Raw genomic sequence first — 13,816 nt, forward strand, 5'->3', positions numbered from 1 at the left:
GAATTCTGTTTGTAAAAATGCATTGTTTTTTAGGAAGGATTCTGTGTTTCACAAAGATTTTTTGCTTTAGATCACTCATGCTAGGTATGGCTCCCCTTACCCTTGGCCTTTGAACCACATTTTGGCCTATCAGAAGCAGTGGGAAGTCAAACGTAAGATGAAAGCTATCGGATGGGGTAACAAGACTCTAGACCAGGTCAGTACAGATCAAAGTTAACAAAAGGTTCTCTTTACTTTAAAAATAATTACTTTAAAAAAGTAATCTCAGTGTAATATTGTAACATAAACAATTTGATATCCTTTCTCTTCTCTTATGAAAGTTGCCTGTGCCTGTGAGGCCAAGATCCCGCCACCTCAGACTCGCTCCTCTTCGTTTGCAGAATATTTTCTAGATGTCTAAGTGATACTGTCCTCAAATGGGATCATATTTTACCTGCTATTCTATAACTTGATTTTTTTCTTCTCCTAAATAGCATATTATGGCAATCTTTTATCAATAAATAGATCTGCAGCATCAGATCTTTAAAAAGCTTTATTAAGTATTGTACTTAACTAGTTTTATTTGAAGGGGGGTGTCTTAAGTTTGCTAAAATAACAAAAAAATTTAAAACTGTAAAAAATGTAATTTCCAAGGTCTTGAGGTTGAGCATCAGTCATTTAAGCTAACTGGGTGATTGTTTTTCTCTCCCTGATTTCTAGCTAGACATCTTACTGATGTGTGCTACAGAGGGGTAGCAAGTAACTGGGTAGAGTAAGTGAGGTCAATCTCCAGCACTTTCTAGTCATTTTTATGGAGTAGACTCCCCTCACCCCTTAAAATATAAGCAAAATCATTGAATATATGGTCTCAGGAAAACATTGTTTGGAGAATTAAATTTCGATAGGAAAACTTTTTGTTAAACAGTGATCTTTATCAGTAACTTAAATTTACTTGTATTTAATGGGTTTTCACTAATTCCCATTAATATCAAAAGCATTACTTATGTCATATATAAGGTCTGTGGTCTTAAAAATTTAAACTGAGTCTGCTTTTGTTATGAACTGGGATATAGAGTCGTACATAATTTTATGTTTTTGCTAATTTGGATACTTTTCTCTTTGCTTCACTGCCTGCGTAGGTCTTAGAAGATGTGGACCAGTGCTGTCAAGCGCTTTCCCAAAGACTGGGGACACAACCTTACTTCTTCAATAAGCAGTAAGATGTTTTATTCTTGTGGGAATGGCTTTGCTTGACATAGAGGTTTCAGATGTCTTTTATCACAGAGCTATTATTTTTTCAAGAAGGACATATTACTCTGCTCTTCTTGGTGGGAACAACTGTGCTGCTCTCCTGTTATGTACAGGAAAGGGCTCCAGCCCTCTGTGTCATGTCATTGATGTTGCAGCTTTCCGTCCACAGATTTTTAGTTTCAAGTAGCAAGATACATTACAGGGGAATGTATGTATGTATGTATGTATGTATATAAAAGACTTATTTTTAAAATTCATTTTTGTACTCATTAAACATTTATTCCCTCTTGACTGTTAGGCACAGTGTTGCTTAACATAGAACTAAGATTTCTAAAGTCTGAAGTCCTTGTCATTGAGTTTTCTTAAGATCAGTCATGTAAATCAATCACTTTTTGTATGGGTTGACAAAGATTTTGATATAATTTAAAGTGCTGTAAGAAGTACAAAATATTAAAATCTTAAACTTTCAAGTACAACAGCACAAATATGCTGCTAATACAGCCACAATCTGTAGTGTAAGATACTTGAAGACCAGGAGAGTCATTAATAACAAGCAGAATACTGTCAGATGGACAAGAACTGTTTATCCTTTTAAAATGAAAATATTGTAAATACAGATATTAAGGAGTATAGATAAAATATATGTATATATGTAAATTGAGTAATGCATATTCTATTAACAAGAGTTTAAAAATTTAATGCTAATTACATTTTTTAATTAAAAAGGTTCATTAAAAGGGCAAAGATTTTCCTTTATTAAAAATTATAACTAGGGAAGAGGTTCAAGACAGTATTTCCTGTGTATCTCTGACTGTCCTGGAACTTACTCTGTAGACCAAACTGGCTTTGAACTCAGAGATCTAACTGCCTCAGTCTCCCGAGTGCTGTGATTAAAGGCATGTGTCATCACTGCCTGGCAAATAATAATAATTTTCATATATTGAAAGTGATTGTTTAATTATGTGATACAGTATAGATGAGCATAAATTAGTATTTTCATCTCAATGACTTTCTTAAGGCTATTTTTTCTTGTCTTCTTATTATTAGAAACACTTTTTTAGGTTGATAATACCTTTTCATGTGTTTTTATGTGTATGGTATGCATGCATGTGTGTTCCCGTATGTATATATGTATATGGGTGTACATGCATGGATAGGTGTGTGCCTGTGGAAGCCTGAGGCTGATATCAGGAACCTTTTGAAGAGTCTGTAAGGTCTGTTGTCAAATCCAGAGCCTGTTGATAGGACTGGTTCCTGCAGCGCCAAAGAGGGCATTGGATTTTATGGAGCTGGAGTTTAAGGGCAGTAATGAGCTGTGATGTGGGTGCTGGGAACCAAACCCAGGTCCTTTGAAAGAGCAGCCAGTGCTCTAAACCACTGAGCCATCTCTCCAGCTCCAGTCATTAAAAAAATTATTCTATTCTATTCTAAATTCTGTGTATATGATTGGGTTTGTACACGTGAGGAGGCCGGAGTCCTGAGCTGGAGTTAATGGTGATGGTGAGCTGTGCCGTGGGCGCTGTGCCGTGGGCGCTGTGCCGTGGGCGCTGTGCCGTGGGCGCTGTGCCGTGGGCGCTGTGCCGTGGGCGCTGTGCCGTGGGCGCTGGGGGTCAGACACACGTCCTCCACAAGCTGTATTTGCTATGATTTCTACTTTTCATGGGCATTCTCTTCTGTAGCCATATCAAACATACTTTATATTAAAAATGAATATGACAATTTAGAAATACTTCAGTTATATCATTTTGTAACAGAAGTAATATAAAACTACATATATAACATATATACATCTCAGGTTATATAAAATTATTTTAAAATTAAAAATTGGACTTGTTAATCTCTGAAGCAAAAAGCCTACAGGATTCATCAAATTCTGAAAGTTACAGCTTCTACAACTATGTTGTCTTTCTATTCTTTAGTTCCTAACACAAAGACATTAGTATTATGTAGATGTTAGTATTATGTAGTTGTTTTTGGTATTGAATTCTTACTAGTGCTAAAGTTGAGAGGGGCTATGTTTTATTGTTTGAAGTGCATTATTCTTGTTTACCAGTGAGTGATTTTTGTTACACATACATGCTATCTCTTGGGTCGGGCAGGAGAATAATTTTTAGTCAAAGTCCTTGTCAATGCATTGATAACTAGAAATCTTTTGGCATGTGATTTAGAGAAAAATTAAAGATATTACTTTTGTTAAGTTGTATTTAAGGTTACAAAAGAAAATGAAATTTAGACAGTTGTAAAAAAGAAGACATGCTTTTGATGTTTAATTGGTATTTAAGATGTAAGTATTCAAAAATCTTACCCAATGTGATACTTAGGCAGATAATTATTTTATTAATAAGTAGATTGAAGAATATAATTTTTAATTTTGCCTATTCTTTTTATTTAATTTTTGGAGCTAAGGCTATTACTGTGTAGTCCTGGAATTTGCTATGTAGCTCAGGCTGACCTCAAACCTCTGCCCGCTGTTGCTTAGCCTCCCAAATGCTAGGATTACAGGTGCATACCACATGTCTGTCTGCCCTTCATTTAATCAGTATTAGATGGAAAGAATCTACATTTAGGAAAAGGTAACTTGTACCTGTATTTTGCTGTGGCAAAACTTTTTTTTAAATTTATCTGTGGCAGAAATCATTTTTTTTCATGAGTCATGGTTTCTTTTTTTTTTTCAAAGTTTATTAAATTATGAAAGTTTCCATTTCCGCCCCTCCGCCCAACACCCTCCCACTTCCCCCATTCCCTCTCCTCCTCCCTCTCCATCCCTAAGAGCAGTCAGGGCTTCCAGCCCTGTGGGAAGTTCAAGTTCCTCCCCCCTCCCTCCAGGTCCAGGAAGGTGAGTGTCCAAACAGACTGGATCCCAAAAATCCAGTATATGCAGAGGAAACAGGTCCCAGTGTCATTGTCAGTGGCTTTTCAGAAAGGCTCCGGGCCAGCCACAGTCATGGTTTCTTAACTAGTAAGGTACTGGCTTAAGATCCATAGATTAGATTCTGATTAGAAGCCTTGAATTCTACCCTTGGCTCTCATGTATACTATCAGTGGCAGATTCTCTTTTCCTTTGTATCCTACTTTTACTTCCTAAAATTAAAACCAACTTTGGTTGTTACTTACCTACTGGAGATATTGAGAAAAAACTTTTAAAAGAAACCAAATGAAAAAGAGGAAAAAAGTTTTGTAACAAGAACAGTAATTGAGAAAAAAGACAGAAAGGGCTTTGAGTTTCATACTTTAGTAGCAGTTTAAAGCTCACTATTTCGTGTCTGTCTGTGTGTGTGCGCGTGTGTGCGTGTATGTGTGTGTGCAGGGATCATGTGTACTATGACACATGCGTGGAGGTCAAAGCACAGCTTCTGGGATTCGGTTCTTTCCTACAGTGTGGGCCCAGGGATTGAGATTGTATTATCAGGAAGCCAGTGCCTTTACCTGCTGAGCCATCTTCATGGCTTGTGTAATTCTGTTGTTGGTTTGTCCTTGTCTTTCATAAGAGCTGTAGGTTTTTCTGAATTGGTTGCTTATCTTTTTTTCTTTTGGCATGATTTACATTTTGTAAAATTGGTACTTTTATGAGCATGATTTTGAGTTTTAAGAAATATATATTGTTGCATAACCACAAGTGTACTTTATTTTACAAAACTTAAATTATGTATGTGTTGGTAGAGGGCATGCCATAGAGCAAGTGTGGAGGTCAGAGGACAGCTTGGAGAAGCTGGTTTTCTCCTTCTACCGTGTGAGTTCCTGGGATAGAACTCAGGTCACCAAGCTGGGCAGCAAGTGCCTTAACCCTGCTGAGCCTCCTTTCCAGCCTCACCAATACTTTTTAAAAGGAAAGTCAGAATCAGTTAACATGAGTCACTGAAATTTGTAAGGATTGCAGAGAATGCCTTTAATCTTAGTACTTGGGTGGTAGAAGCAGGTGGATTTGTGAGTTTGAGGATGAACTGAGACAGAGACCCACATTGGAGCACTGGACTGAGCTCCCAAGGTCCAAATGAGGAACAAAAGGAGGGAGAACATGAGCAAGGAAGTCAGGACGCGAGGGGTGCGCCCACCCACTGAGACGGCGAGGCTGATCTAATGGGAGCTCACCAAGGCCAGCTGGACTGGGACTGATGGAGCATGTGATCAAACCTGACTCTCTGAATGTGGCTGACAAGGAGGGCCGACTGAGAAGCCAAGGACAATGGCACTGGGTTTTGATTCTACTGCATGTACTGGTTTGTGGGAGCCTAGTCTGTTTGGAAGCTCACCTTCCTAGATCTGGATGGAGGGGGGAGGACCTTGGACTTCCCACAGGGCAGGGAAACCTGACTGCTCTTTGGACTGGAGAGGGAGGGGAAGGGGCAGTGGGGAGAGGAGGAGGGAAATGGGAGGAGGTGGAAATTTTTAATAAAAAAAAAAAAATTCTGGGCCAGCCAGGGCCATAGAAATAGACATTGTCTTAGGTTTTAAGGATTATAAAACATGTTTTGATAATATATGTGCTTTGTTTTGGTTCAGCTGTTGTGTCCTACTTCCCAACGGTTTTCAAAAGCAACTTTAAGTAACTGTCTTAATGTAACAGTTTTTGTATGCTTATTTTTATATATAAATTTATATCCATATATAACTTCATAAAACTTTGGAGTTGTATGAGTATATACTTTTAGCATTTGACATTCTGATCTCTTCAGAGTACCTGACCTACCTTAACTTGAGCACAGATTCACTATTGACCTTATTCAGAGCCTTCATTTATTGATAAAGAATGCCCAGCCATATAAGAAGTGAGGGATGATTGGCATAAATGTGTATTAAGAAAACCAATTTCCACTTGTAAGACAGATATCTCTTTTTAAGACATATTAGGATGTAGGACAGTTAGTGTTTATATTACTAGTGAAGACCTTAACTCTGCGTTTATCTCCTCGTGTTCTTGGCTCTTTGTAAGGATCTGCTTGTTATTGATTTCTTCATTTATGATGAAAAAATTATGGTGCTATTAAGTCCAAGGACTCTTCTTATTTAAAAAGAAATGCTACCCTTTGACTACCTTCTTAAACGTGACCACAGAGTGCACGCTTTCATTTCATTTTATTTTTAGGCAGGAATTTGTGTATAACCCAAGATCACCTTCAATTTACAATATCACTGACTAAGCCTGAGTACTGCAGTGAGAGGCGTGTGCCAGGATGTGCATCTCACATTGTACAGTGTACTTACTTTCCTGCCTTCGTGTGCTCAGCCAACCCTGGAGACTGCAGACACTGGACTGAGGTCTGGGCTATAAACAGGCAGTGTTTTGAAACTTGCGGACCCTGGGGAGGGAAACAGTTCAGTGAGTGCAGCTTTACTGTGGTATAAGACACATATCACCTTTTATTGCCTCTTGTAATGGGCACATGGAGAACCTGCTCTGTGTGTGTGTTTGCACACATGTGCAAGTGCACACGTTCACGCTTGTTTTCCATGTCTTAGAATATCTTTTAATCTCTAGCATAGTGTCTGCCACTCTGGAAACATACTCTATTTATTTCATGATTAAAATAATGAATTTAGGACTAGGGAGATGGCTCAGTGGTTAGGAGCACTAGCTGCTCTTCCAGAGGACCTGTGTTCAATTCCCAGCACCTACATGACAGCTCACAACCACCTGTAACTCCACTTACAGGGGATTGGACACCCTCATACAGACATTCATGCAAGCATCAATGTACATGAAATAAAAATAAGTTAAAAATGAATGCAATTAATATGTTATCTTTTCATGTTCTGCAAGTGAAAAAAATTTCTATCCTGTTATGGTAGGTTTTATTTCTATGACTTTTTCCTTTCACATTGATGAATAAAACGTTCTTTAAGAAAGAATACTTTCTAATGTAAAAATGAGGTGCTTTAGCTTTTCTCATCTTTATTTTTTTTTTAGACCTACTGAACTTGATGCTTTGGTGTTTGGCCATTTGTATACCATTCTCACCACACAGCTGACCAGTGATGAACTTTCTGAGAAGGTGAAAAACTATAGCAACCTCCTTGCATTCTGTAGAAGAATTGAACAGCACTATTTTGAAGATCGGGGTAAAGGCAGGTTGTCGTAGAGTTGTATGTCAATTAGTTATTACAAAAAATCTAACTTTTAAAATATGAATTACTTGAACAATATAATAAATAATAGTTTCAGAATTTCAAAACCAAAACCACTTTTTTGAAACCTCAGAAATTTGCATAATGTCATATACATGTTCTTTGTGCTGTTTGTGTCTACCTTCATTTTGAGTTGTTTGATTTGTTACATTGTGTTCTATATCTTGACGTTTTATTTCTTTATGAGCATATAAAAATAAACCTCAAGCAGCTGTGGTTGTTTCATTCACTGTCTTTGGCTACTCACTGAACTTACTCAGGTGGAATAGACAGTTCTCTAAGGAAAGCACAGATGTGTGCAGTGAGACACGGAGCACATGGTCAAAGTGGCCCTGGGAAAGTGGGGTGACTGCCGGTCATCGGTGAGGCACACATCGAACAGTCTGTGTTCCTGAATTGAACTGGAGTAATGTTTTGTTAGGGCAGGGTGGATTGAAACCTAATTTTATGAGGATGAGAACTTCTTGATTTTTTTCTTATTCTTTTATTTTGGTGGGGGGTAGTTTTTATAGGAGTAGTGATGGGAATTCATATGCAAAACTAAAGATTATCTATTGTCATCCCTCATAGTAGTGGTTCTGTAAAGAAGGAGATGTTTATCTGTTAATATGTCGAGAGTGATAGTTATTTGATACTACCTTCTTATTCTTTACCAAACATTTCCAACTCAGTTAATCTTCACAGAACACTTAATGATAATTATCACCAGTTTACAAAAGAGGAAATGGAGCCAAACAATCTTCTAAAATTTTCATATATGTGTACAAATAGTTTAGTCATATCAATCCCCCACTCCCTCCAGTACTTCGCCTTTCCCCACATATATCCCATCTCCCCTCAACTTCCTGTCTTTAAAATAATAGAATGTTTTTTTACAACCTAAGCCAAATTACTCATGTTTGTGAGGTCATTCAGTGTGGCTTGTGGGTCAGCCTACCAATGGCCCCCTCCCGAGAGAAAAGTCTCTCTCCCTTCCTCCGTAGTCATTGATTGCCATGGGCTTCTCAAGATGAGCGGGCCATTGGGAGGAGCCCTCCCCCGCTCCATGATGACATAGTCTTTCTCGCTTGTATTTCATCTCCAAGCTAACACCTTTCCCCCCTTCTGGATAGGGTTTCTGTGTAATCCTAGCTGTCCTGGAACTTACTTTATAGACCAGACTGGCCCTGAAGTCAGAGATCTGTCTGTTTCTGCCTCCTGAATGCTTGGATTAAAGGTGTGTGTCACAACTGCCAGACTTCAGGCTAACACTTTCAAAGGGGAATTTAGTTTCACTTTTCTATTCCGTAGAGTGCTGAGAGAGAGAGACTGACTTGTCTGCCTCTGTCCCTAGAGTGCTGGGATTGCAGGTGTTTGCTGCCACTTGTTCTGTTTGTTTAAAGGTTTTAAAAATTTTGTATATGTGAATACTTCTCTGCGTGTACCAAGTGTATACCTGGTGCCTTCAGGGGCCAGATCCCCTGGAATTGAAGTTACAGACAGTTGTGAGCTCACTGTGTGTGCTAGAATCTGAACCTGCAAACAAGTTCAGCCCCTAAAGTGTATATTTTAATTCAACAGCCAGGGTTGTGTAAAGTAAGTACTCTGGAGAATGGCATGTGTATGGGAAATTTAGATCGAAGTAAATCCATAGTAACAGTTCAGTGGTTGCCTGAAGTGAGGTTATCTATCTATCTATCTATCTATCTATCTATCTATCTATCTATCTATCTATCTATCTATCTATCTATCTGGTTTTTCAAGGCAGGGTTTCTCTGTAACTTTGGAGTCTGCCCTGGAACTCGCTCACTGAGATCCACCTGCCCTGCCTCCCGAGTGCTGGATTAAAGGTGTGCGCCACCACCGCCTAGCTTTGGAGTCAGATTTTTTTATTCTTAGTGGACTATATGTAGAGGGGAATTTTTTGAAGGGTAATGGGAAATTACTTTGATTCTAATGTTTATAAGGTATATATGTTTATCAAACTATTTAATTGTATGTAAATTATAGCCCAATAAAGTTTGTTTAAATAAATTTGATGATTCCCCTCTCTTTCTTCCCTCTTTCCCTTCCCTCTCCCCTTCCTCTCCCCTCTTCTCTTCTTTCCTCTTCTCTTTATCATAAGAAGCAGAGACTTTCATTTAAAAGTCACTAGCTTTGGGAGGTAGTCCAGGCTGGCCTTGAACTTGAACTCAGCTGGCCTCCTGCATTGAGGTTTTGGGATTTTTGAGTACCGGTTTACATTTGGTTATTTGTGGAGGTCTTGTATTTCCTCCTAGTTTATAAGGAAAGAGTCTGGTAAGTCAGCTCTATACTGATGTTATTCACTTTTTGTTGGGCTTTTTTTCCATACCTGGCTAATAAGAGAGGTGATTCTTGTTTTAGATTCTGGTTAAATCTGATAGCAGGCTGGGTTTCAGTCCCCTATTCTGTTTCCTTGTCTCTTATTCCACTGTGCAGTTTTAAAGTGATCGGATGCTGTACCCCACACTGCTTGGGCTAAGAGGGGTAAAACATTTTTTTAGTTGCAGGAGTCGATACTTACTCTCTGATTCTTGAGAATATCTGCTTATGGTCACATACCTCTATTCAAGTTATTTCACGCTTTCTGTTTCCGCTCCATGACTCTCCATTTAGCCAGCAGCCATGAACTCAGTCAGAAAGGTAGAGCAGTGATGGGCGAGTGAGACGGACAGGTGCTAGTGTGCGAGCTGTGCCATGCTAGGTTCATCCTCCTGTGTGACGGCATTAAAATTAAATAGAGCTACTAGTCTGTCACATTCACCTGATTAACTCCCTTCGTGAACCCATTGACTTGACTTGGGACTTAAACCAGAGGCCATGGTGGTGCATGCTTTTAATTCCAACATTCAGGAGGCAGAGGCAGACAGATCTCTGTGAGTTCAAGGTCACCCTGGTCTACTTGGTGTGTGCCCGGTCATTCAGGTTTGTTAGTGATGTATGTGTATGCACATGTAGTCTGTGTACTGTGTAAAGGGGGTTGTTGAGGAGGCAAGGGAGCTTCCTCTGCAGTGCAGTCTACTTACCCTCTGCCTAGCTAAGGACCACTGGTATTTGCTTGGTGTCCAGTGCTAACCAATAGTAGTAAAGTTGACGGCATCATGTGGCCTTAGTTATTGGCCACTACAAACAGCTTTCCTTTTTGCCAGCAGCAAATGTTAATTTTGCTGTGGTTTGTGCATGATTGCAGTATTTCAGAACTCACCAGAGACTGTATGTAGCTCTCAAATGACCCATGTTACAGTGTCTAATGCTTCGGTAAGAATTCCATTTTCTCATTTGTTATTTGGTCAGTCACCCATTTAATATATATTTAAATGCAGGCAGAAGGGAGTTGGTGGCTTCTTTTCTTTGAAGGTACTTAGGACGTAGTGTTGGGAGTAAAAAACCTGCACTGGGCCTGCAGAGGCACGTATCACTGCGATGGGCTTAATGAAGCCTCGAAGGATCAGCTGGACTGTTGGCAGACGCCTCATTTCCTGTGGTTGTCCTCCCACAAGTGAAGCAGCGCTTGCTTCCACGGTCCTCACAATCATCACCCACTTGCTCTGTAGGCCTCACATTGCTTTCTTCCCGTTGCATTAGTCAGGTTGAAGGATTCACGGTATTAATCACGAGTGAAGCTGTTATTTATCACCTGCTGGGTGAGAAATAATAATTTTGGCACGAGTGGGGCAGCAGGCCAGAGGTACCAAATTAAGTAAAACATCTAAACACTAGCAAGGATCATTTCTCTGATTAATGAATTGTTACAGAGGAAAAGTGCCGCTCATTATCTGGTCTTACCAGTACAAAGTGGGCCCGGAAGAGAGCAGCGGACCAGCTTGCTCGGGCCAGTTGTTGTCTGTTTGATTACTTTCCCTTCTGATTCTTTCTACAGAATTGTGCTGCCGTCACACCATTGTTTTGGTTTTCTTTGTTGCCAAAGGACCTGGAAAAATAGCTCGTTTTAATATTATGTTAGAAAATATTAAAATGGTGATTGAAACAAGTTTTGTTGTTTTTTTTTTTTTTTCATTGTGTATCTTTAGTTGGCCAAGACCTCTTCTATATAAACAAGGCTAACCTTGACCTCCTAGAATCCACTTGCCTCTGCTGGGATAAAAGTTGTATACCACCACAACTGGCCTGAAATGATGATTTTTGTAACTTTTAAGCTATTAAAATGATTTTTGAAATAGGAAAGGTAAATCACCTTTAGAATGTTTAGTGACCTCAAATGCGTCCAAATCATCCCTTGCCCCATTACTGGGGCTTAAACTTAGGACTTTCTGCATTGTAGGCAAGAGAGCTCCCATTCAGCTAGTTCTTCAGCTTGCTTTTTTTGTCTAGACCTGGACTCATAAGTTGCCCAGGATGGCCTTGAACTCACTGTGTAGTCCAGGCTGTATTTAAACTTATACTTTCCCGCCTCATATCCTACACAACTGGGATTACAGGCATCTGCCACCAGGCCCAGCCAAGTTAAAATACCAGCATCTTCAGTATTTCTGCTGGGTGCTGTTGATGAAGGGCTTACTTCAAAAAGAGTCCGTTTTCATTTGTGGGTCCTTTTCTCTGACAATTTCAAAATAAGGAAGTTTGTTTCACTCTGATTCCTCAAGAAGTTTTTTATATTTTATTGTGACATTAGGAACTCTCCCCCCCATTCATGATAGGGTATTATTCATGATAGAATAATAACAGGCTTACCCTGTCTTAAATAACTTAAACCCAAAGAAGATGAGAACCCAAGTGGCAGCCAGCAGTCTCCTTTGGTAGAGAAGTCAGAGTGGAGTGCTGAGGGAAGACACCTGCATAGGGAACTCTGGAGATCTGGAGAAGGTCTTTAGTCTTCTGAGTGTTGGCTCTGCTGTGCTTACAGAGAAACCCCCTGGGACCCTAGAAAGAACAGCAAAATAACTGCTCTGATGGAAGGCTGCTCATGGTTTAGTCCCTGCTAGTGAGGGAAAACCTACACACACGGCATCAGATAGATGGCTCAGAAGGATATTGTGTGCGTTAGTCCTTAGAATGAAGTCCTGAGTGAATGTGTATTACCGACATCTCAAGGACCCCAGTGCCTCAGACCCATGGGGACGGCAAAGTCTCCCCCAGGTCAGGTTAAGAGGATTGGCAAAGCTGCCTTCTGCTCCAAGCACAGATATTCCTAGAGGTTAACAGCTAAAACCAGTGTGTGTAGAAACTATCAACCACAACTTCACCTTCCCAGACAGCTGCACCCCGAGACTGTTCCCCTACAGTCCTACTGAGGCTAGATAATCGGTTCAGCTAATGCTCCGAGTCTCCCAGTTGTTACTGGCTCTGTCAGAGCCCACGACCCAGACACTCCCATCTTTTCTCTGTGTTTCTATTGTTTCTTCATTCCCTGGCATTCCAGGTCAGTCCCAAAGCTGTGCAGGTCACGGCAGTTAGGGCCAAATCAGGCCTCTGCTAATGTCTAGGCCCACTAAAGAGAAAAACTGTGAGAGAAAGGAATAGATTCCAAGTAACATTTTAAAACAAAGCCTTGAATTAGTTAAGGAACACAAAATTCTCTAGCACCCACTAATGTAAAAGTCACTGGAATCCAATGAGAAAAGGCAAGAAGTACAAGGAAAGCAGTAGAAAAATCAGGTGGTAGAAGTAGGCCTAGAAATGGCTCGGAAAGAATGAGACAAAGGTGTGCAAGCAGTGATCATAGGAAGGGAGACAGAGAGGCCTATTAGCATTCTAGACAGCGAGCTTTGAGAATGTGCTAAGGGCTGGAGATACAGATACACACACACACACACATACATACACACAGGATTGTGTTGTTTGCTTTTCAGAAAATGCATTTCAACAAGTATTAAAAGTATTGAAAAATAATGTTTTCAAATGAGAAGAAAATAATCTTGCATGACAGATTGAATTGTTAAGCGTTATTGTTGCATTAGAAATTATCTTGTGATGTTTATAGTCTTAGGTAGTGTGTGTGTGTGTATGAATAAACAATATTTCCTTTTTGGGATTTTGTCAAAGGGTTATAATGTATCTGATAATTACTGTAGATTAATAACACATTTCTACTTTCTTTAATAGTAGTTAAAGAACATCTCCATGTACACCTAATCTGAACACAATGTACCAAATGAGAATTTCACTCCTGAAATAGTCCAGGAAAAAGGGTGACTTTATTTTAAGCTCCTTTGACAATGATTAATAAGGAGGATTATATATAGAACTTAAAGTAACTAACTTTTAAAAATAAATCGAAAGCATCTTTAATAAAAGGGTAGTCAAGGATATCTGTATTTGGTCTCCTGTTACACTGCCAGGATGGAAATCACAAATGTGAAAGTCACCACTGACAACTCAGCCAGTACTTCCAAAAACTGGAAACTGAACTGCCATGCGATCCATTTCTACCTTTCTGAGGTGTATCACCGAAGGAATCCAAGTTAGGCTATAATAGAGATACCACACATCTGTGTTTGCTACA

General features: G+C 39.5%; 1 protein-coding gene across 2 annotated transcripts in view; it reads left to right on the forward strand.

Annotated features, from left to right (window-relative positions):
- The window catches only part of Mtx2 (metaxin 2), a 52,938-nt gene extending 45,360 nt beyond the window's left edge, over window positions 1-7,578 (forward strand). For both annotated transcript variants that reach the window (XM_048425911.3, XM_085680939.2), the window contains 3 exons: window positions 71-196; window positions 1,119-1,195; window positions 7,136-7,578. In XM_048425911.3, the coding sequence (XP_048281868.1) occupies window positions 71-196; window positions 1,119-1,195; window positions 7,136-7,307 (375 nt within the window). In that variant the 3' untranslated portion in view covers window positions 7,308-7,578. The remainder of the gene's footprint in view (window positions 1-70; window positions 197-1,118; window positions 1,196-7,135) is intronic.
- Window positions 7,579-13,816: the final 6,238 nt, after the last annotated feature.

The sequence above is a fragment of the Myodes glareolus genome, chromosome 21, assembly GCF_982192425.1.
Source record: "Myodes glareolus chromosome 21, mMyoGla1.1, whole genome shotgun sequence".
In the NCBI taxonomy this organism is placed as follows: Eukaryota; Metazoa; Chordata; class Mammalia; order Rodentia; family Cricetidae; genus Myodes; species Myodes glareolus.